This window comes from Apus apus, chromosome 2 (assembly GCF_020740795.1).
Source record: "Apus apus isolate bApuApu2 chromosome 2, bApuApu2.pri.cur, whole genome shotgun sequence".
Classification (NCBI taxonomy): domain Eukaryota; kingdom Metazoa; phylum Chordata; class Aves; order Apodiformes; family Apodidae; genus Apus; species Apus apus.
The window spans coordinates 58,244,256-58,268,927 of NC_067283.1; the positions used below are offsets into that span (position 1 = coordinate 58,244,256).

General features: G+C 41.6%; 2 protein-coding genes and 1 long non-coding RNA gene across 3 annotated transcripts in view; 2 read left to right on the top strand and 1 right to left on the bottom strand.

Moving 5' to 3' along the window:
* IGFBP3 (insulin like growth factor binding protein 3) overlaps window positions 1-14,258 on the top strand; it is a 35,214-nt gene extending 20,956 nt beyond the window's left edge. The window contains exon 4 of the mRNA XM_051612583.1: window positions 14,169-14,258. Coding sequence (XP_051468543.1) covers window positions 14,169-14,171 — 3 coding nt within the window. The 3' untranslated portion in view covers window positions 14,172-14,258. The remainder of the gene's footprint in view (window positions 1-14,168) is intronic.
* IGFBP1 (insulin like growth factor binding protein 1) lies at window positions 10,337-16,315 on the bottom strand. Its single transcript, XM_051612584.1, has 4 exons — window positions 15,943-16,315; window positions 14,110-14,288; window positions 12,343-12,471; window positions 10,337-11,238 (listed from the first exon to the last, which is right to left on the bottom strand). Exons 1-4 carry the CDS (start codon window positions 16,313-16,315, stop codon window positions 11,107-11,109), a joined length of 813 nt encoding a protein of 270 aa, XP_051468544.1. The 3' UTR covers window positions 10,337-11,106.
* Window positions 16,279-17,450, top strand: LOC127381807 (uncharacterized). The gene is made up of 2 exons (XR_007888811.1): window positions 16,279-16,368; window positions 16,890-17,450. It is a non-coding gene; the product is annotated as an uncharacterized LOC127381807 (long non-coding RNA).
* Window positions 17,451-24,672: the final 7,222 nt, after the last annotated feature.

Here is a 24,672-nt window from a genome sequence, read left to right on the forward strand (position 1 = left end):
AACAGCAGCTCCTCTTGCAAGCCTGACTAGCAGGACCCGCAGGTGTGCAGTCAGCAAGCCCGTGAATGGCATGGCTCCAGGTCAAAAGGACATAGTGAGGAAGAATTCAAGCCTTCCTCCAAAAGGCCCCTGCCCACAACCACCAGAAGGCAATTGTGCATGTGGGAGTGGGACAAGCCATATGATAAGGATATTCAAGAAATACTTAGCATAGTCCTGCCGTATAATGCATATGTATGACTTGGCTGTATAAGTTGTGATCGTTGTGCGTGCGTGTATGGAAGGAGCTATCGCCCATGTGCCCAGTGCTGCAACAAAGTATTCCTGTTTTATAGCTTCACAAGGCTATAGAGTTTTCTTTCTGCGCATCAATTTGGCGACCCAGATGGGACCACCCTCTGTCCTGCTGAAGCTTTTGTTTTGTGAATAGGGTCTGCTAAAGGCTTGTGTTTGTGTGATTGAGACATGTAATTAACCAAGAAGTGAGTGTGGAGTTTCAAGCTGCAGTTGCACTATCCTGAGAAGGATGTGGTCAGCAATGGACAAAGCGAGTGGTGTGAAAGGCCAGAGAGAAAGAGATGCACTTGAAACATACAGCTGTACGAAGCTGTGCAAAGTTTTGATCCGTGGTTCTGTTCTCCCGTGAGGGAAACAGCCGGACATAAACAAAGCAGCTGTTAAGAGACTGAGTGACAAAATAGCATGGTATTGACTTACTGGTATTGAACTTGGATATACTCAAAGAGAACTTTTTTTTTTTTTTTTTTGAAAATTGATTTGGATTTGACCTTTGTATGAGCAGGTGATTGCATGAATGGGCTAGCCAGGACTGTGTGACTGAGATGTGGCATGGCTGCAAAGTGAGTGCAGAGTTCTGATCCATGGTTCCACTATCCTGTGAGGGGTGTGGCCGGAAACCACCAAAGTGAGAGATGTATTGTTTTGTGCAAAACTATGAACACCTCAGGAGCTGTATGAGGAAGGGAACTGGGGAAAGTAGTGTGTATAGAAATTGTCATTTAGAAACTGAGTCTCACTGTAGAAAGTGTGGCCGTTTCAAATCCTAACCCAGAATACAACGGCTGAGAGACTCCCTCAGTCTTATTTGTAAAACTTGTGGTTGCTTTGTAGAAATATCAGATAGGTTTTTAGCAACTTGGGTTTGTTGCCGTAACCGAAAGATACCCCAGAGCAACAACTGCAATTGCAAATTTAGAATGGGTGCGTGACAGAGTGGATGAATTTTGAAAAAGAGTCCACTAGGATGTATTTTAGCTCACTGGAAAGATATAGGCGAACCCCCAGGAAGGAGCATGAATAAGAAAACCCTCATTAAGTATTGTAATCAATGGTGGCCATTTTATAAGTTAGAAGATGGGGGAAAATGGCCTGTTAATGGAACATTGAACTACAACACTTTGTTACAATTGATGTTGTTTTTAAGGAGAGAAGGAAAATGGCATGAAGTTTCTTACGCGGACATGTTCTTTGCCCTCAGAAACCACACAGAGTGGCAAAGGGATTGTGGCATAAATGTCCCTCTGTAGTACCGTTCAGTATTAGCTCTGGAATGAAAGCAAAAGGGGTCCAAAAGCCTACAAAGGTGTTGTTCAGCCTGCGGTATTGGCCAAAGGTGTCTAAAAATTAAAGACCCTAGACCCGAGGAGGATCTTGGTGGAGATTTACAAGACTATAGTAGCCCGCCTAGTATAAGAGGTATCCCTTTAAGCCAGCTGCAACCGTCCTGAGAGGGGGATAAGTAAATGGAGGAGGCTGAGAGTTCAACCTCCCCGCCTTCGTCCCCCTGTTTCTTCCAGGACCCAAAGCAAAAATCCCCCTTTATTGGTTCCCTTAGGGGAAGCAGTGGGACCGAACGGAGATCCAGTACACTTTAGAGTCCCGTTCACTTCCAGTGACCTTGAGGCATGGGAAATATAGCTAAAGGATACTGGGATGACCCTATAAAGTGGTAAAGAGATTTGAATAGTAAACCAGCAAAACCCCGATTGGGCAGATATTGATTTGATGCTGAGCGAAATTACTGAGAAAGAAAAACAATTGATCTTGAAAACTGCACAAACTGTGGTTCAAATGCAAGTTACCAGCGGGTCCCTTTCTGGTACAGTAGAAGAGCATGTCCCCCTAGCTAACCTCCACTGGAACCCAAATTCAGCCACACAATATACACTTTTGGAGCAATATCAGGAATGGATGCAAAGGGGTATGGAAAATGCAATTCCAAAAACTATATATGCAGTAAAACAGGGCCCTAAAGAAACTCCATCAGAGTTCATGGATAAGCTATGAGAAGCCAGGAGAAAATATGCTCCTCTGGATCCATCCTCTGATCTTGGGAAACAACAACTAGTCTCACTATTTTTAGGGCAATCAGCACCTGATATTAGGTGAAAACTCCAGAAAGTAAAACCACCTGAAGACAGGGATCTAGAAAAGCTGTTGGAGGAAGCATGGAGGGTATTAAGAAATAGAGAAGAAGAAAAGAAAAGGAAAAAATTCAAAAGCTCTGGCTGCCACGGCAGCATTAGAACAAGGAAAAAAAAGGAAAAGAGATAATGGGTTTTCAAAAGGACCAGGAAGGGGCAATCGGGTGGAGGTTTTTGTCAAGAGATCAGCATGCCTTTTGTAAAGAGAAGGGGCACTGGAAACAAGAGTGCCCCAGGTGGCATCCAAGGAAGATTTTAGCTAGCACCTCTGAGGAGAGGAGGATTGATGGGGACCTGGGGAATCTACCCTAGTGGATCCACTAGTTGTGGTAAAGCTAGGGAAAGAGGAATAAAAAGTGGAATTTTTAATAGATACAGGGGCTTCCTTTTCTGTGTTGAACCAAGAATGGGTACCAAAGGATCAAGCTTTTGTTATGGTAGTGGGTGCTACCCACTGGTGGCCAGCATGAAAAGGCATTTTTTCCTGAGACCTCTCAGCTATAAACTAGGAAAACAAATAGGGATACACAGATTTTTATACATGCCCACATCTCCAAGGCCCTATTGGGATGAGACTGGTTAGAATAACTGGAAGCAAATATTAAATTTGATAAAGGAAAAATTGAATTGGTCGTTGGAGAGAATCAATTAACTGAAATGTTAAGTTTGGCCTTGATTCATACCCTGATCAAGTCCAGTGTTCCCAAAGAGATAAGGAACCAGGTATATCCTGGAGTACGGGCATCTGAAGCACCTGGGAGAGCCAAAAATGCTGCCCAAGTAATCATAGGACTGAAAGCTGGGATGAAACCCATAAGGATTGAACAGTATCCCTTAAAATTAGAGGATCAAAAGGGAATAAAATAATAGAGAGGTTTGTAAAATATGGATTGCTGGTGGAATGTGAATCTGAATATAACACATGCATCTCACCCATTCTGAAAACCTGATGGTAACTATAGATTAGTACAGGACCTGACAGCTATAAATAAGATCACTGAGGATATACATCCTGTGGTAGCCAACTCATATATACTGTTAACTAAGCTAAGGGATGTGTTAATTTAGTTTCTGTATTGGACCTAAAGGATGCATTTTTCTGCCTACCTTTAGCCCCAACAAGTCAGCCTCTGTTTGTCTTTGAGTGGGAAAATCCAGATACTGGAAGAAACTCTCAGCTAACCTGGACAGTATTGCCTCAAGGGTTTAAAAGTAGCCCCACTATTTTTGGAAACGAGCTAGCAAAAGAATTTGAGAAATGGGAAACCCCTGATACAGAAGGAATCCTATTGCAATATGTGGATGACTTGTTAGTTGCAACCAAAACTAGAGAAAACTGTATAAACTGGACTGTGAGTCTTTGGAACTTCTTGGGCCTTAATGGGTATTGAGTCTCTCCACAGAAAGCACAGTCAATCCAACAGCAAGTCATCTACCTGGGATATGAGATTTCCAGAGCACAGTGAACACTGGGAAGGGAGCAAAGAGAGGCCATTTGTCAGACACCTCTACCACAAATGGTAAAAGAACTACGGACCTTTTTGGGAATGACAGGTTGGTGTTGTCTTTGGATTTATAATTATGGACTTTTAGTAAAGCCACTATATGAATTGACAAAAAGGAATCAGTCCACAATAACATGGATGGGCAAAACCCGAAGGGCCTTCCGGCAACTCAAACAGGAGTTAATGAAAGCCCACACCCATGCCACATGTCTCAGAGCCCTTTTGGCTATTTTCCCAAGAGAAACAGGGTGTAGCTCTGGGAGTACTAGCACAAAAGCCTGGTCCCTGCGAGAGAGCTGTGGCATTCTTCTCCAAGCAATTGGATGAACTAAGTAAAGGATGGCCTAGCTGCCTGCGAGCAGTAGCTGCAGTCATCCTTAACATCCAAGAGGCTCGTAAATTCACTATGGGACAGAAAATAACTGTGCTAATCTCCCACACAGTCTGCAGTTCTTGAACAAAAAGGGGGGTTTGGCTGTCACCACAATGGTTTGTCAAGTACCAGGCAATCTTGGTGGAACAGGATGATGCTGAAATAGTACTGACTAATATTGTCAACTCAGCCACTTTTCCTAGCGGCACCCTTGGAGAACCTATAACCCACGATTGCTTTGAAACTATTTAGGCAGTGTACTTGAGTCAGCCTGACTTGAAAGAAGAATCCGTGGACGACACAGAAGACTCCTGGTATACTGACGGGAGAAGCTTTGTTCAGCAAGGGACACCTAAGGTTGGGTATGCAGTGACTACTATCGACCGAGTAATAGAGTCCAATGCCTTACCTCCAGGTATCTCAGCTCAGAAAACAGAGACCATCACCCTCAGTCAAGCTTTAGAATTGGCAAAAGGAAAGAAAATTAATATTTGGACCGATTATAAGTATGCATTCGGGGTAGTCCACCCACATGGTGCTGTATGGAAGGAGCACAGACTATTGACAACCCAAGGAAAACAAATTAAACATGCTAAAGAAATCTTAAAGCTCTTGGATGCCATACAATTGCCCAAGAGAGTGGCAATCATGCATTGCACAGCTCATCAGAAAGGACATACTGACCAGGAAGTTGGAAATATGATGGCAGGTCAGGAGGCTCAGTGAGTGGCTGAGGCAGGGTCTGTAAAGGTTGCAACTTTGGTCCCGGATGGTAAGGTCCAAACTGATACAGAACCTAAATATTCAGAAGAGGATCTAAAACTGATAGAGGATTTGGAGGGAAGAGTCTCAGAAGATGGTTGGGCTAAAACAATAGATGGACAATTGATAGTGCCTTTTGTCTTATTATGGGCCTTAGTATTAGCAGAACACAGAAAGCCTCACTGGGGAGCTGAGGCCTTGTATGTATCTTTGAACAAACAAATAATAGGTGGGAATCCGTATACCACCATGAAACAGGTCTCATGGCAGTGTGAAATATGCCTACAAAATAACCCCAAAACAATTCTCATGTGCAATTAGGAACAATTGGACAAGGCAAATTTCCTGGGCAACAGTGGCAAATTGATTTTTCAGAACTACCAAGAAAAAAAGGTTTTGGTATTTATTAGCGTTAACTGACACCTCTTCAGGATGGCTGGAAGCAACCCCATACAGAACAAACAAAGCAAGGGAAGTAACTAAAATGTTATTACAGGAAATAATACCATGCTTTAGGGTACCAGCAGTGATATCCTTGGACAAAGGGCCACATTTTTGTGCTAAAGTAGTTCAACAAGTAAGCCAGATCCTGGGCATAGACTGGCAACTGCTCACCCCTTATAGGCCCCAGGCAAGTGGTCAGGTAGAAAAGATGAACCACTTAATAAAACAACATATTGTGAAACTGGGGAAGGAGGCCAATATGCCTTGGCCTCAGTCTTTACCCCTCGCCTTATCGAGAATAAGGGCTAAACCAAGAGCCAAAGAGAACCTGAGCCCATTTGAAATAATGTATGGTCAGCCATATCCAACCCAACCTATAGGATGTATTTCCCAAACAGGTGAAGAAAGGGTTCATACATATCCCAGTATGTAATCTCTTTACAGAAACAATAAAAAAAAATAAGCCGACAAGTGCTGGGCACCAGTGAGGGCTTAGACAAGTCAATTCATAATTTGCTACCTGGAGACTATGTGTATACTAAGACTTCTACAGGCTCCCCACTGGAACCAAAGTAGGAAGGTCTGTTCCAGGTTTTGTTGGCAACTCACACAGCAATCAAAAACAGCGAACAACCAGCTTGGATTCATTATTTAAGAGTGAAGAAAGCACCAACAGATGACAATTGCTGAAGGACCCCCAAAACTGAGATTCCAGAGAGTCCAACAATGAAGACAGTGGTATTATTATCTGTAATCATAGGCTTTGCATATGCTTGGGATCAGAATGTATATGTACAGATGACATAAATGATGGGGAAAAACCTCAGTCTTTCAAGGTATTGAATATGCATGGCTCTTCCCAGAGGTAATAAGGAATTCCCCTTGTATGGAACACCTTGTCAAATTGGATCCAAACCTTCCAAAATTTAGGAGGGGACACATCTGTAAATTTGGATTTGAACAAAACAATAGGGCCTCTATTTGACTTGTTGTCTTGGGAAATGTGAAGTAAGGTGATAATTCAGGCCCGCTGCCTGGATAATAACAGGCTGGACTGCTCAAATGCCATGGACATAGGTAAATTTGACTAAGAAAAATTTAACAATACAGGGATTAGTCATACTGTACCACATCAGAAGGAAGATACAGACTTTTTGTTTAGAGTTTGTAAAACCAGGATACTGGTGGCTCAGTGGAGATGGTAGAGCTAGAAAAAGCTTACCTAACAATAGGAAAGGACATTGTGCAGGAGGCTATAGAATAACTCAAGAAAAAGTTTTTAATCACTCCTGCCTTCCTCCAGTGATCTTACATATCCCTTGGAACAGAATTAAGTGAGAAGCACCAAACCGCCTCATAGAGCTCTCACCAAAGTATCAGTTTCGTACAGTGGCTATTTCCCCAACTGAGAGTGACTGAATTGGAAAAGGCCATTGTAAATATTTCAGCATCTCTGGAAAGGATTGAAAATCTCACCATGGACTCTCTTCAAGGGCAACAAACAGAAGTATCATCCCCTAAGCAAAGTGATTTTACAAAACAGGATGACAGTTGGCCAAAATTTTACATGAGGTTTCCTTAGAGGACACCTCTTTGGGATTCAAAGAACTCTGGGAAAAATCTTACCTCTTGGCTACTCAACATCACTTGGCTTAAGCAGCTTTTTATTGTTTTAGTGTTACTAGGAGTTTTTGTATTCTGTTTGTTGATTCAGTGTTCTTTTTGGTGCCATAGATGCCACACTGATAGTTATGCAGAATGAGTCCTTCCCATGAGGTCCAGAGCAAGCTGCTCCAGTGTGGGGTTCCCACAGAGTCATGGGCTGCTTTAGGAACAGCCAATTCCCCTGGCACCAGGATCTTCCAAAGCTGCATAATCTGAGTCCACTGGCAGCAAATCCACTGGCTGCAAAATCCAAGTCGACTGGCCAAATTTTCCCCTCCTGGTGCCTCCAGGGAGTGTTCCCCCACATTCCTCCTTGAGTGCAGGGGTCAGCTTGCCATGTCATCATGGATTGCAGGGAAAATTCTGCTAGGGCATCTTCTTCCCCTTCTTCCTCACCAACCACCAGCACAGCTCTTCTCCTCCAGCACAGCTCTTCTTCCCCCAAGTTCTTCTCTGCTCAGGTGTTATATTAGTTATTTCGTATGTTAATTGCTGAGGTGCATCTATTGTCCCTCTAATGGCTCCCTGGCTGGGTTTGGAACCGGGGGAGCTTCTCAGCTTCCTGTGGCCTTTCCCCAATAACAAAAAACCCAACAAACCAAATCAGAACAGCTGCAAATAAGTATACCTGCTTTGTAGCTTCAGGGGGCTAATAGAGTTTTATTTCCGTGCATCATGCCAAAGGAAAAAAAAAAAAGTCCCACAAACAGAAAAAAAAAAAGCAAAACAAAGGGAAACTCTTGGTTTTTACCCTGTTACTAAGGCTGATGATAAAAATCAGGACAAATCACAAAGGCATATGGCCTAAATGTAGTCCAAGCTCCTGGCAGCACTATGAAAGGGGAGATATAATTTGCCTTCTTCGCCTCCTTGAATTAGTCCTAATCCTAGGATACAGAAGAGTCTGGCCAAGTCAGCCCATCCCAGAGCAGCTCAGCAGAAGTCTGTCCTGGTGAGTCCTGGCAATATGTCATATGAAGCCAGATTGCAGATAAGAAAGTACCCATCCACTGTTGCTTTCAGTGGGAGGCAACGAGGTAAACCCTTCTAAGAAACTGGCCTGTCATGCCTGAATGCTGTATGAAGCAACTTCTGCTCCTAGTACTTTACATTTAAAGGAAAGATTTCTCCTAAAACTCTGACCCTGTTAAGAATTCTAATTTCTTGAAGCTACACTGGGAACCTGCCACCCTGTAAATCCTTGGAAGTAGCTGTCCATTGGATTGCTATACTGCAAATAGACTGTGCTATTAATAATAATTAATGTGATGAGCATTTCCCCTAATATATATAATGATCCAACAAAAAGAATAACATCCTGCTCTTTAGAGGTCAAAATTTACACAAGGATGATGGTGTGAGAGCAGTTAGAGTGCTCTCAAGCATGTGCCGTAGCTATATGATTTTCCCTCATTTCTTCACTATTTTTCCTTGGCCATGCTGCAAGACCGTTGTTCAGTGCTGGCTGAACTCAATGAAAGGACTCTAAGGTTCTGCTCAAATTTGCGGCTTCTTCATTATTTTAATAAAATTAGTGCCAAGCATTTTGACATAGTATAATGCAGTGTTGTAACAGTTTCAGCCAGGTCTCTGTAGCTCATTTCAGGGAGGGTAGACATTTAATTATTTGTAGTATCAATACCATCAATTGCTTTTGCAGTGCTTTCCTTGGGAACATCTCAAAACACTTTACAAAGAAGCTCAGTAGTATATACATATTCTTAAATCTGCAGCCATTTTTTAGGCCATAGTCGAGTCAGCTGACACTGACCTGTAAACACAGGCAAGACATTCAGCAAGCACAATGTGCCATGCCACAGAACCCTGATGTGGAGAGCAGAGATCTCCACGCTTTGGTTTTGCAGTTTCTATAAGCCTCTTCCTGCTCCCATTTAAAGCTTGTGCCAACAAATGGCAGGAGTATTTTATGCTGTTTCCCTCCTGCCAGGCTCTTAGAAAATATTGCTACTCTCAGGCTGTTTTCTCAGGCAGGTTGGTGAAGCCTGTTTCCACTTCAGGAACTTGCTGACTCCCACACCAGTTTCTCCACGCACAAAACCAGCTTGAAGTCAGCAGGGCAGTCACTTGCTTTCCCTCTTTTCCTCTGCAATGACTAAGTCAAAGGAACATACAGGGGAGAGAGGGGGCCCGCATCTGTACTCAGCACTGGTGAGGCTGCACCTTGAGTACTGTGTGCAGTTTTGGGCCCCTCATTACAGAAAGGATATTGAGCTACTAGAACGCATCCAAAGAAGGGCAACAAAGCTGATGAAGGGCTTGGAATTATGAGGAGCAGTTGAGGGAGCTGGGGTTATTTAGACTAGAGAAAAGGAGGCTGAGGGGAGACCTTATTGCTCTCTACAACTACCTGAAAGGAGGTTGTAAAGAGGTGGGGATCGGTCTGTTCAATTAAGTTACAAGTGATAGGACAGAGGTAATGGCCTCAAGTTGTGCCAGGGGAGGTTTAGATAGGATGTTAGGAAGAATTTCACCAAAAGGGTTGTCAGGCATTGGAATGAGTTGCCCAGGGATGTGGTGGAGCCACCATCCCTGGAGGTATTTGAGTCATATAGACATGGTACTTACATATATGGTTTAAATAAGGACTTTTCAGTGTTAGGGTAACGGTTGGACTCAATGATCTGGAAGATCTTTTCCAACCAAAGTAATTTTGTGATTCTGTGATCTCAAGTGAAGGAGACCCTCTTCACTGCTTTCAGCAAAAAGATTAAGGCCAGGCTTTACCCCACTCTCCCTTTTATAACCTCTGACTTTTTTGCACAGCAAATGGCTCTTTCTAGTTTTGATGTTACCTTTTAAATGCACTAATACTGCTGCCTTGGGCTTTTGAGCAGAGAAAGGCATCCAGGTTTCCTACCCAGAAAACCTTTCAGTAACTTCCCTTGGAGGCTGCTGTTTTGCCCAAGGCAAAGGCTTGCAGAACACAACTGGGATTGGAGAGGATGGGAGAAGGGGAACAGGGGCAAGGGAGAGCAAAAGAAGGAAACTCATTACAGGAAAATGGAGCTAGGAGTTTCTTTAGCAGATTTGCAAGAGGTGTGGTTCCCTCTACTCTTCCACCTGTGCTGCCCTGCCAAGATCAGACTGCTGAACAGGAACATGCAGAAAGAAAGAGACTGGGCCAGTGCAGAAGGCATTATTTAATAGCTCATCTTAAACAACATGACAATGCTAACTTACAGCTGTCAAAGATAGCACAGAATATCCTGTTGTGTTTTGCCATTTATCTGGTGCATATGTTTGGAAAATAGAAATAAATACTGTCCCATCAGGAGCTTCAGAACATAATCAAGGTTTAGATCTTCTTTTTTAAGAAACAGCTTGACATTGAAAGAGAGGTGCAAAAGCAAAATGATATATAAACAAAACAGATTTTAAATAAGTTTCTAAGTGTGTTCTCTACTGAACACTATTTTTTTAAAAAATCCGTTTTGCATTCATAAACACATAGTACAAAAATGAAACTTTACAAGCCATTTTTCCCAACTGAGTTATGCCATTTGAAGTTTTAAGTAACAACATTCCTTCAACATAAGATGCATACATTTAAGAGCAATAACATTAAGTATTTACATATAAAGTTATGAAGTATTTGAGGATATAAATTAGTAATAGCACAGACAAAAATACACATACTGTGAAATAAATAATTCAAAAGCTATACATATTATACAAACAAAATATACAAGTTTGTAGGCCTCGATTGTGCAGTTGCTCATGTCTCGAGCATCTGAGTAATCTCAGTGCAGTCAAAAAGCTACTTTACAGGGTTGCTCATATGCTGAAAATCAGGTGCTCAAAACGCCCTTACTGAAACGGCTGCTGACAGAAATGTCTCCTGACTAGATCAGTCCCCGGAAAAAAACTTGGTGTGAATGAAATGTGTTTAGTTTTATTCTTGTGAGTTGAGATACTCTTGGCACTCAGGGTCTCCTTTAATTTCTGGAGATCCAGGAATTTTTCTTCCGTTATTTGGATAGACACACCAGCATCCAGCAGACTCTCCATCCAGTGAAGTTTCACACTAGAATATTATTAGCAAAAAACCCCCACAATAAGTAACTGTAAACAGAATATTACCTGTGAGATAGTGCAAGCAGAGCTGTTGGACAGAACTAGTATCAAAAGGTGGAGATCTGCCATGCACAGACATTTTGAATGCAGCTGTCTCCTCTCTGACCAACACACTAGGTAAGGGAGCCAAGCTCAGCTACTGCAACAGCAATATCAGATTTAAAATGTAGTATCTTCCAACATGAGAAACTGAAGGAAGGCAGAATGTATGAGCTGGTAGAGTGAGAGCAATGACTGGATGGTCTAGTTCTTCATGCAAGGAGGCAAGTAGGGTGGGTTTTTTCTTGGGTAGGGGGTTAAACTGACTTCTGTGCCGCATTAGATCCCAGGTTACAATGTTTGTGAGTCACACAGTGGTGCCATGCCCAAAAACAAGGAGTCTCACTGACACAGATTTATGCAGACCTACTAAATTTGAGGGCATGACCTATGTTTACAAGGATGGGACTTGAGGTTTAGAGCTTTGGTTAGGTTTGCAGATGACTCTCACTATAACTTGCAATAGGTTTTTTTGAGGCTAGAAAGGAAATGAGCATATAAGATAATCCATAGGCAGCACAACTCAGTATTTTTGTTCTACTTTCAGGAAGATAATTTTGCTCAAGAGAGTTTTTCCAGTGTGAGTTTTTCACTGCCTGGAAGGAGAGAGCCTTCTTTCTCCAGTAGTGGCTATTATATATCCAATGGGCTTTGCAGGCAGTATGTTGGAAATTATGATTTTATGTCAACTGTGAATATGCTAACAAATCAGGTACATGGAGCCTGATTTGGCCTGGGAGCAGACAAAGTTAAAAGATACTGGAGAAGGCCTTGCATACACCTGTTCTGTGAATCAGAAAGGCTTCTTCCTCCACTGCTGTCAGGCCACAGCATGCAGCTCACTTTTAAGAGAAGGACAAACCATCTGCTGCCAGTATGAAGTATCCCTGTTTTCTCAATCTGCTTTTTCAGCAGCTGCAAACTCATGCGTTTGGGAGCAGTGGGCTATGAAAGGGTTGGCTGTGTCAGGCCGGTCACAGCACAGCTGTGAGCTGACAAGGGAAAAGGCACATACCTGTTTGCTTTGGTAAAATCCATTCTTGTTGCAGTTGGGCAAGTAGAATTTGTAAATCTCCCCTCCACGCCTCTGCTGTGCCTTTGCCAATTTATACAGGGCTCTGTAAAGTTCCTTCTGACAAGGTCCCTGCAGGAAATGCCATGCAAATGTTGCCAATACCAAAACCACAAGGAAACCAGCTAAACAAAAAGTGATCAGTATAAAGCTAGCAAAAAGCTGAAAATACCTATCAGTCACAAAATCTGCACCAGACTGCACTGGATATAGTCTTTAGTTGCTTCAGAAGCACAGCCAGAAAACCATTTAGGCCTTTGTTTTTATTCTTTCAGGTATTTTGTGTCCTCAGAAATATGGCACTTTAAGTCCTTAAATTGCCACATAAGGAAATTTAACCTCTACTGAATAAACACATTACTGCTCAGAGGATACAATCTCTCCTCATAGAATCATCCTGGTTGGAAGCAACCTTGAAGGTCATCAAGTCCAACCATAACCCAAATCCCCCTCCTTCAGTGCTTAAATCATGTTGCTAAGCACTGTATCTATATTTCTTTTAAATAATTCCAGGGATGGTGACTCTACCACCTCCCTGGGCAGCCTGTTGGTGCACATTAGGAGGCTGGAGTACATGAGACTAGCCATGTTTTCTGGGTTGCCATGACACTGTGCTCTGTTGATATATGGAGAATATGTGCATACATATAGAAGGTGCAAGAACAAACATCTGAATGTTTGTTATCTTTTGTATAGGACAGAGCTGTTGCCAATGTAGAATAGAGAGCATCCCTGTGGCTCTAAGACCCGAACTCAAAATGCCTGGAACTGGGGATGAAGAACTGCTTGGAATATTCACTGGTTTCACAATTTGATCACTTTCTTTTTCAAAGTCACAATTGCTGTATATTAATGGTACCTAACATGTTCAAATGAGTCAAATGGGAGAAGCGACCGAACAAATATATATTTACTTTAGAGTGAAAATAATCATACACTCTGCTTTTGCAAGACCTCCTTCTGTCAGCCCCTCACAAAAGCAATCCTATTCAAGTCAACGGGTTTATCTGTGACCCAGGATGAGAAAAGGAGCTTATATGTCTGAACTGGACCTAACAGCATTTACATATAATAGTTCAAACTAAATCAGAGTCTTGTCCTGGATGTGGAATGAGGCTTCCTAGAGTGGGGTGGTGCTTAGTAGGTTTTTGATTTTTGTTTCATTTTGTGACCATCATGAAACTGGGCTTCTGTGGTGCCCAACTCCAATTCAGCTCCGTGCTGCGTGCATGCTGGCTCCTTGGGACTCGTCTAACTATGCTTCTCTGGTGCCCTCAAGTGGAACACGGACCTGATTGCCAAGTCCCCACACCCCCATTACCCACTTTTTTGCAGTGTCGAAGGCAAAAGCTTACTGCATTTGCTGAGCTTTCTGTCTTTTGACACACATCTACTACACTAAGGAGTCCAGGATTTTAATATGGCATCCTGGAAAACAAGGGCCCATATGACAGGAAATGCAGAGAAAGATTCAGCATCTGCATGAAATTTATATAGGACATACCTGATGCACCCCTCTCTTTATTGCTCCTGCCATTTTGTCTGTTCCTCAAACATCTGCTGAAGGCATTCCAAAAGTCTGCTTGCTAGGTACGCAAAATATGGACATCCCAGTGTTGCTGCTAGAATTTCTTGTACATTTTCACTTTATATTGTGAATCAATTGCATCTACTGAAATGGTCTCTGAAAGATTTGCAAAGAAAACCCACCTGCTCTTTCCATTTCTTGAGTTCAGATATTCTCTTTGCTTTCATGTTTTCATATGCAGTAATGGCATTCCAGGGGATGGATTTGTCCTGGCCTATGAGAAACATCAACTGATAGTTCAGCAGCAGATCCTGTGTCATTTCAGTGCTTTCCAAAGGCGTATCTTCAGGTTCGATAGAGTCTAGAAAGGAATGATATTAAGGTGAGTATCTTTGGTGAACTTTTGCATTTATGTCTCTAAGTTTAAAAAATAAAGAAAAAGAAGAATCAACAACAACAAGTAATATCTAAAAGAGATCAATTGCAGTAACTCTTGCAGAATTAGTAAGTTACATGTGCAGCACAGAAAATTAAACTTTTCTCATAAATTCATATAAGGATGCATCAGCTTTTCTCTAGCAAGTTTGTTATTTTATGATCCTTCAAAATCACTCTAATACCAAAGAGGAAGCTGTAGCCAGTCTGTTAGAAATTAAAAAAAAAATAATATTGAATTCAGTGGGTTATAGATACTTTGTTACATGAGGAAAGACTGGAGTTAAATATGTAATGAATTTAGATTTTTGTCAGCATGATGTGTTTCAGTTTTTATTCAGGAGCGGCACTGATTCAGACCTGATCTCATGGCATCCTGTACTTTGTTCTGTGGCTTGCCTCACATGTAAGAAGTGGTAGCAATTTACAGGAGCCAACAGTAGCTCACCTTGGCCAGCAGTGAATCAAATATCCAGAGAATGGAAGAAACTGGATATGCCTGGCATGGCCTGCACTCCAGTGCCTAACTAAGCACGTGAACTCTCCCAATGGCAGAAGCAGCAGAAGCTCTTTGCAATTGCAATAATGAGATAAAAGCTGGAAAGATGTCTAAATAACTTGTTTGATCAAGTCTGTAAGCAACCATCCAATGGGCTTCGTTTTTCTTTTTGACAATGTTTATGAAAAAATAGAGGTGGAAAATTGAGGATGGGAAAAAAGCAAGAAAGAATAGAAACAAGAATAAAATAAAATACTAGACCTTTTTAACTGCAGGAAGCTTAAACACTCAGTTTAGTCACTGTTCTCTCCCCTCCTCAGCCCTCCCAAATACAAGTGAAATTCCACTTACTGTCACAAATGGCCACTGTTATTTTGAGTCAATAATTACTTTTGTGATGCTACTGAGTTACCTTAATCACCACTGCGTGAACAAAGCAGTAATTACAGTGGAAACAATAATAATAAACGTTAAAATAATAGCACTTAAGAAGATTCTGATCATCATGTAAGATGCTTGATATGTCTTTCTTCTCAAGGATAGTTTGGCGAAGACTGCACTACTTCAGATACATTTTATTCTTGAAATGCAGCCAGGCACAAAGCCTGTTTAGGTATTCTCATTCCCTATCATGACTTTTGGAGATGGACATAAACAAAGTCTATAGAAAACATATGTCCTATTCTAGTTACTGTTTACTACTAAAAAAATCTATAGCTTCCCACAGACCTTACTCTAAGTATACTCCATCCTCCCATTACTACGCTTTAGGGGTTTCCCGCTTGCTGCCGGTGGCGTCACAGTTTGCTTCGAACATCTCGGCTCCGCATCAGGATGCGTGTCCCCTGGCACAGGTCGGAGCACGTTTTCCTGGGAAAAGCAGTCCATGTTCCCTAATTTCCAAACGCCTGCCTAAGTTTGCTCATTTTTCCAAGCTCCTGCCGCCCACTTCCCGCAGCGCCTTCACTGCCCGCAGGCGCATCCTGCCTGTCGAGCCCTCACCCCGGCCGCGGAGCGCTGCCCGGCGCGCAGCCCCCTCCCGAACCCGGCGGCGCGGGGCGGGGACGCGATCGTTCGGTACCTGCCCGCTCCGCCGTGCGGATCCCTCCGGCGTCGCTCGCAGGCAGGCACGTCCCTTGCCCCTGGATGAGGGCGGAGAGAGGTCGGGACTCTCCCGCGGGGACGCGGCAACGAAGCCCCTGGCGGCAACGGGCCGTGTAGACGCCGCAGGGCTGGCCCGGCCCGAGGGCGCAGGTCTGGCAGCAGCCGCAGCCGGGCTGCCGCGCCGCTTCCGCGCAGCCGGGCGGGACGGGCGGGCAGAGGGCCAGCTTCTCGGGGCTGCACGGGGCGCAGTGCATCGGCTGCAGGGCCGCCCCGGCGGCGGGGCCCACCGGCAGCAGCAGTGCCAGCAGCCAGCAGAGGTGCAGCCGAGGCCGAGGCCGCAGGCTATTCATGACGCTGATGAGGAAGGAGCACGGAGAGGGCAGCTCAGCAGGCTGAGGAGCAGGTGGCGTTTTACATACATTCAGCTCGCCCGGGCCATTTATACAGTGCTTTCCCTGGCTATTAATCTTTAACCTCGAGTTAACTATTACCTTAACAGAAGGGCTGGAGAAGCATCATTTCACTGGTGGTTCAGGTCCGCGACCACTCTTCCCCTCCCCTTTCACTTTTCCCTTTAGTTTTTTTTTCTTGCTTCTAGACATGCAGGAATGCCGTTATTCCCTCTTCCCCAGGAAAAATGTGGCGGGGAGGTAGAGGGGAAACAGACAGAGGGGAATGGATGAGTTGGGCCTATCCCCTCCCCTTTTGCCTGTCGTAAATGTCTCCTGTCTCCGGTTCTTGACGTTTGATAAAAATGTAAATGTTTAAGGAAAAAAAAAAAAAAAAGGGGGGGGGGGGGGGGGGAGCGAGGGGAGGGGGAGAGGAAGGGTAGGAGGGACATCCTATTGAAACAACAGACTTAGTATTTCCACAGCAACAACTGCAACAACAAACCCTTGTTTAATTTTCATCATGTGGCTGCAGGTTAGGAGGACACTGACATACCAAAGAGGACGGGACCCAAGGATAATAAAGCCATCAGGATCCTGTAACGACTGCACACATGCACGTAGGAGTCCTTGCATCAACTTCCGGAAGGGGCTGCTCAGCCAAAGCTGGAGGGATCCTGGGCTCAGTTTTGCTACTGCTGCTGGGATGAGGAGTATCAGCCCTCAAAATATGCACATAGGAGAAACCAGTGTTGGTCGAACAGACCAGAAATAAATGGCTGCTTTCCTGTCAGTCCTGTTACCCTCTCCTCCTCCTCATATATATGACCTGGAGAAAAAATAAATATTTTTTTGTCTCATTTGCATGCAACAGTTGTCACTACAACAAAACCAAAAGTATTCAAACTTCACTGTGCTGAACAGATGATTTTATCATGGTATTTGCAGTTTGTACTAAGCTTGAAACCGCAAATTCCACTGTAAATCATCTAATGTAGCATGATTTTTATTTGGTTGGGGTTTTTTTTTGCATTTAGTTCTCCTCCTTTGTAAACACATCAGTTCTATGAATAAAGTGAAGCAGAACTGCACAACATTTTTTAATGCTCTGTTATTCAGTCTTATTTATTTATTTTCTGCTGTTGATGCCAAAGGTTTTATTCAGAAGACAGTTAATTTTTAACCCCCTATATTCATAGCTCCATTCATTAAAGTATTCTTACTGGCTACAGACTTTTACAATTTGACACATTTCCACTTTACTTCATTTGTTTTTTAATATTTTTTTTTAATTCAGATTGTTTTAGGGATCTCTGTCTGGATACACAGAAGACGGCAGCCTTAAAAGCCCACTAGCATTTTTAAGCTTTTAAAAGAAAACTAGTTTTGCAGATTTTCAAATAATTCTGTGGACTTCAGATGTCTGACAGGAGTAAATTTTGTCTGAAAATCTAGGGTATGACAATTTTTACATCACAATTAGGCTTTTCATGCTTTAATGCTCTTTCCCTCTTTCTATTTTTTCTTGTGCACCTGTCTTAGAAAATCATTATTCTCTTACCATTCAATGTGAAATGAAAAATACAAAGAAATATGTCTTTTTCTCTCTGTCAAAGAAAAACAATGAGAAACAAATTCAAAGTACACCCAATTGTAAAATGACAAAGACCCAAGGAGCTCATATGCATTTCTATATGTGTATGCATATGTATTCATTCACTTACCTATGTATGTTACTCTGCTGTGTTAGATAGCTTTGTATGAATAAAATTGAGGATCATTCTACTACTGGTTATACTATGCTTAACATAAGCTACTTGCTCCTGAAATGGCTGTACTCCACAGTGACTGCCACTGTCCTGACTGCAGTTTTTCTGTCTTTAAAGAAAAAGTATGTCAGCTGAGTGGAAATAGTTTTTAGTAATACATGTGAAACATTTTTTAAAAGGATTTTTTAACTCATCACCATAATTTTAAGTAACTAGATAAAGAAAGGCACTTAATGGAACATCAGAGCCCTTGTTTGATGTACAAGCCTATATTACAAAACTTCCATTAGTTTTAGAAGAATCTCATTCTTCCAAAGCACCATCATGTTTTCATGTCCTTGGCATATTTTTCCTTGCTGTGAGGCATCTGGTAGTATCTGAACTTCCCAGGCAATTCCAGCCTTTCAGAAGCTAGGTATTTTTCAGTTTACCCAGTAAGAAACAAAAATATAAACAAAAAAACCCCATAGATCAGAAAACATTCTAAAGGGGTTTTTATTCTTTTTCCTTTATGATTGAAAATCAACTCTAAATGATGGCCCAGCCTTTTTTCCCTTGCTGTCTTTTATACAAACAAACAAACAGGAAACTAAAACTCTGCTAAAGCAGACTTTGTGAGCAGATGCCCTTCTGCACAAAAGATAGACCCATAAAAATCAGTCCCTTCATATTTCATTTATATAAATGTAATAAACACACATTAGAATGGATTATCATAACTTAGAGCAATATCAGTCATCAAGGCAATACTTTTATAGAGGCCATAGGACATCAAGGAAGTGAAAGCAATGTGTATGTTTATGTAGGCTCTGTTTGGTTTAATACTGCAATTCATCTACCAATTTCCATTTCTGCCCTTGACATTGCTTTAAAGAACACATGCAGATGAAAGTCAGGAGGTTAAAACATCCATGATGTAAAGTTGTGTTTACTGAAGACTTCTGATGGTAATTTTTAGGTGTTTCAACTGTTTTCTCCTAATTTGAACCACTTGTCACAAGACAGCACATTAATCCTAGACAAGGGTTACTTTTCTACAATAATGTTCCCTTTGGCTTCTCAATAATTCTTAGCCAATTAGCTCATTTTGCATGTGAAATAATTTTGTGTGGGTTTGTTTGTTTGTGTTTGGTTGTTGTAGTTTTGTTGTGTTGTGTTTTTTTTTTTCCTTTCAAGCTATATGGAGTGACTTATATAACATTTTATGTAAGTTTGTGTGGAAGTTTATTCTCTATTATTTATGTAAGTTTATTCTCTAATCAACAAAAATTCAGGTGACTTGCCAAATAACTTCCTACTGGGACAGTTTCTCCAGCTGTGTTTAAAAACCCAAAACAACCAGTGGAATAGCCTCATTATTATTCTTTAGGTAACAAACTAATCCTGAATTGTAAGCTTATATCCAAAACTACTAGATGATAAACACACACACACATGTATTGCATCAATCATATGAAGAGAAGCAGCTGTGATAAAAATACAAAAAAACCTAGTACCTTCTCTGTCACTTATGCATTATCAAAAATGCTTTATTTCAACTATGGATTATCAGGAATTTTTTATCCAAGGAATTGACAATGCTTAGTTTATTGATGAATAATTCTATTCAAGCATTTATTGATTGTTGTCACTTTGTGGCAATGGCCACATGTGACATGGCCACCAATGTAGCATTTGGTATTATTTTTCTATTCTAGTTGGGTAAACATGACTTTTAGAATTATATTCTGGATGCAGATAATTGAGTGTTCTAAGTTTGCATTGCACTAATATTCTCTAAATTCTGCAGACCGACTTTTGCTATTTTTTTTCCCCAGCAATTAATCGTTCTGGAATGTGGAAAATAATTTAGAAATACCTAAAACTGCAGAAACTACAGTAAAAGCAGAAAAGTGAGAGGATGTCCCATGGCAAGTCTATCTAGGGAAGCCTATGATCTTTCTGCATCAAATTGTGGGTCATCAGGTTCAAAAAAAGAGAGGAAAAGTAGTTTATTTCCTTGGTGGTACACAAAGTGTTTGGGCACTGAGTAGAATACCTTGTTCACAATGTTGTGCGTGAATAGACCAGCCAGATAATTATTTGCTAAGAAAAGACAGGTTAAAGTCCTCCTTTAGTCAGCCTACCATGGGCCAGCTGCTTCCATGCATCACTTCAATGTGTCATGCAGTAATGGCACCAGTCTGAGCTTATCTAGCTCAAGAAATAATAAAGAAAGCACTGACGAGGTACGACTGAAAGCACACTGCTGAGTGTGAGATCCTGTGTGAAGAGTTAGTATAAAAAAGCTTCTGCTTCACTGTCTTAGTGGTTTAGTGGTCAGGGCAAACCAAAATCCAAAGAACATAAGATAAGAGGGGAATAAGGAAGAGAGACTTAAAGATTGGAACTAGAAAAAGTTTACTGGAACAGGGAAAGATTGTAACATGTGGGATGAGGAACAAATATACAAATATATACAAAACCGAATCTCAATGATTGTTGATATGTGTCTGAAGGTCCCGTGCAGCAGAGCCTACTCAGGAAAAGGGCTTTTCCCAGCACCCAGTGGATCTGGATCCTGTAGAGCACTGTAGCAAGTTGATGACAAAGGTCCAGAGCCTCTCTCCAAGATCTCAGTGAAGCAGCAAGGAAGAGGTTAGGAGGGGTTCCAATCCTCCTGGCTTTTATAGAGTATGGCAGGAGATGGGAGGGAATACTGACCCCTCTCTGTTCTGCCTGCCAGATCCCTTAGGGTCCTAAACACTCTCTCTCTACAGCCTTGTACTTATACCAGATCATGCCCCATTAAATCATAACGTTCACCCATTCTGCTATAGTTAGTGTTACTAACCCCAGGTACGGGTATTCTCTGGGACCAGCCATGGAAATAAAGGCTTTTTAGTGTTTACCAGAGTGAGCGATAGGTGGACTTTGAAAAATGTAAATTAACCCTTTAGCAGTGGCTCTAGGCACCTTAACTGGCATCAGCTATTTAAATCTCTTTGTATTCTTCAGCCACTGTCTCTCTCTGGGCTCAGTAACAGAAAAGAGAACCACCAAACAAGTAATGTGCTCCTTACTGCAGACCCTGAGGGCTGTAGGCACTGATGACATGAGTCTCCAGCCTTCAACACTGTTAGGTTTACTTTCTTAAGTGGATGCTATCTTATGCTGATAAAGGAAAAGTTAAATTGGCCAGAGATTTACTCTAAAAGCAATTAAAAATATTAGGGCTTTTAAATACATATTAAGACATCTAATATGAAGGACAGTTTGAGACAGTAACAGAAAGCTACTGTTTAATGTCTGGGTCTGTCACATGGTTTAAATGACAGCATGCACATGAATCTCTCCTTTCCTCTCCAACCTAACACATGGGTGTCCAGCAGCAAGCCTTTCTGCATGCGGTAGGGAGAAAAATAGGCAGTATTGATGGAGAAAAAGTGAGATCCAGCTCCAGACCAGGGGTATCACAGTCACAGCCAGTTACACAACTTAGATGAAAAATGTCCATGGGACAACAGCTGACAATAATTCATTTATATGGGTTTATACCTCATTAAGTGCAACAGTGGATATTCTCTTTCATGGTAGAGAAGATGGGTTTTCAAAGGAGGTTATTGCTAACAAAAAAATGGAGGAGCCTCTGACGTTTCAAATTCCTGATCTTTTCTTCTGAAGTTTCATGGAGGCTTTTCTCCTCCATATCTTGGGCTGTTAGTACTAGAATCTAAAATACCATTCTTTCATTGTTTTACCCTTTTAAAAATGGTAATAAAAATGGAAATTAGTCATAGGACCCAGACCACAGTATTCAAGAGGTTCTCTGGTTATCCATCCTAAGAAGTGGGAAGCCAAAACTGCCTGAACTGTGCCTGCTACAGGAACAGGGGCTGGGCTGCAGGTAGACCTGAAGACAGTAGCCTGAAATTCTCACCAAGAGGGCCATTGCTGACAGCCAAATGATAAGCTGTTAATACAGGGAGGTATATTTCACTGGACCATTTACAATTGTTTTGCACATGTATTGACTTCTGCACGGGTCCTTGCAAAAATAAAACTTTTCCCAGCTGCTTTTGTCAAGAAATCTGTCCTTGCCTTTTGTCCTGGGGAACTTCTGATTTCAGCAATAACATTGCTATTAATTATTATTATTACATTTTTGCTAGCAATACCAAGAGTACTTTTTTTCCATTTTCATAGCCTCTACTATTTCCCCAGAGTATGAGAGAATCTGGGACTTCATGGAGTTCTAGAGAGCTTCATGTTTGCATAGAGAACTGAAACCACGTAAGCTGCTTCTGGGATTCAGGGTTGCCTGAGCTATTCAGACATCACGCCTCTTGAATTTGTGTCAGATAGTTATCGAATGTGAAAGCTTTTGATGCTCACTGCAGCCTTAATCTACATGTACTTACTATTTCAAACCCTTAGCAGGGGACTCACAGTGAGGTACAGGCAAGATATTCTACTGTCCAGAGGAACAATAATGCTCAGAGATGTTGGCCTCTGCTTGGGACCCCTGTATCTTTTGGTGTGAGGGGAGCAGGGCTTTATGGGGAAAGAGGCAGGAGAACAGCATGAAGGCAAAGTAACTGTGAAACACAACATCCTCGTTCAGGCAGGTCACCCTATGTGGCGTCTGCTCTTGTGCAAATGCTCCTCAGCAAGCATTTTAGAGAAAACTGAGGCTGCTAACTGTGCTTGTCAGCAGTTATAAGGCTCCTTGAAGGAGAGCACATTTTGCAAATAGGGATGTGAAAGGGTTAATCCAATCTGTTATTGTATAAAAATCACACTGAAGATAAGATTGAATGTCATGTGAATATTTGCCTGACCTACTGTATAAATAATCTATGCCATCAAACATGGAGATCATGCAGGGTTACTGGATTAAAAAAATAAATCAATATAATTAATGTATAATGAAGCAAAGCAAAAAGCCAAGATTAGATTGTCAAGGCGTTAGAGATGAAAGCAGAGTGCCTCTCTTTACAAATAAGAATTTGACTGCATTCAGTAAATGACCATGATTTTGCTTTCTGTAGCAAAGCCACAAGGAAAAGAATAAAACTCCTAGTGACTCACAGCTTGGTGATGATGGGTCAATTGTAAAAACTAAAACCAGAGAAGACTTATTAGATATCTCAAAAGCTTTTCTCTCATGAAATCTTGTTAATCAAGCTGTTGTAGAAATGCTTATGCATAATTTTGTTGTTGTTGCTGTTGTTATTATGAACAGTGACTGGCTGACCATGACATGGTCAACAGAAAATAAAAACACACCCCCAACACCATCTGATTTTTAGTGTAGTTTTCTACATTCCTTCTTCCCCACCCCCTGAATTGGTAATTTTCTCAATGATATCTGCCTAGTAAAAACATGTTCTGCAGAGTTAATAAGTACATGCAAAAAAACCACTACCTTTTAAAATAACCAGTTCAAGTCTTATTTTCCTATAACTCCACTGATTTTGTGTTCTGAGAAGCTGGAATAGCTAATTTACCTTCTTTCTAGGTGTCATGGGTCTGCTCCTGTGTTTTTGCTTAACTTCTTAATCTCTTCTCCAAGTGTAGTCATCGCAATCTTTTAATTTTGCTGGTCCCGTGTAAAGGCTTCACTCTGTTTTATTTTCTTTAATCAATTCTTATCATCAATCAATTGTGGCCAAAAAAGCCCCCCGTTACTGAATATACTAGTCAAGGTCAGGACACATTATTGGTTTGTATGCTTGCATCATAACATTTATACTATAATTCCCAATCCTACAGTCTCAGTGGACTTCTCAGTCAGGATACCAAAAATAACACTTGAAATTGCTACTCAGTAGCTTCAACAGGTTCTGCTTTTGTAGGTGCTGCTAGGTTTGGTCAAAGCTTCAAGTTTTTTTCAAGTAAGTCAGAAGTGTTGAGCTGTTTTAATAGAAATTGTGGACTGCAATGAGAGGTGGAGTTAAGGAAGACTTTTGTGCTTGCATGTCTTGCTGAACAAAACACACTTGGAATACAGGTCAATGACACTACTGTGTGATTTATTACTTAGGGTTTTGTCCATAGCAGGAACATGTAACTATGTTATGATTTAAAGAAAAAAATCTGTGATTTAAAGGAAAAAAAATATGGCAAAAAATAGATCTGTTTTTATTTAAGGTTTTTCCACTTTTCCTAGTTATCCTAAAATTACTCAGTTATGACCAGTGAAGAAGTAACTTAGTTACCAGTTCTCTGTTCTTTATATCTGAAATATGTTATATATGTGTGCTAATCATCTTTCTCTTCAGTCTGGCCTCCTGTAGAAACACTACAGCTGGGCAGAGCACTCCCAGCCCTGACAACAGGAGTGTGACCATTACTTCAGTGGGAACAAGGCTGAGCTCATAAATGCAGGATGAGGACACTTCTGTCTTCCCTCTGTTCTCGGTAATGTTTTTTTTCTTCACCAACATCATGCTTCGTCACCGTCAGCAGGTAGATTGTGTAATATCCGTTCAGAGACGAGTACTGAAAACAATTCCCTAGGTCAAGGTCATAGCTTAGCTCCTAAAGGAAAAATACTGCCCTAAAAGA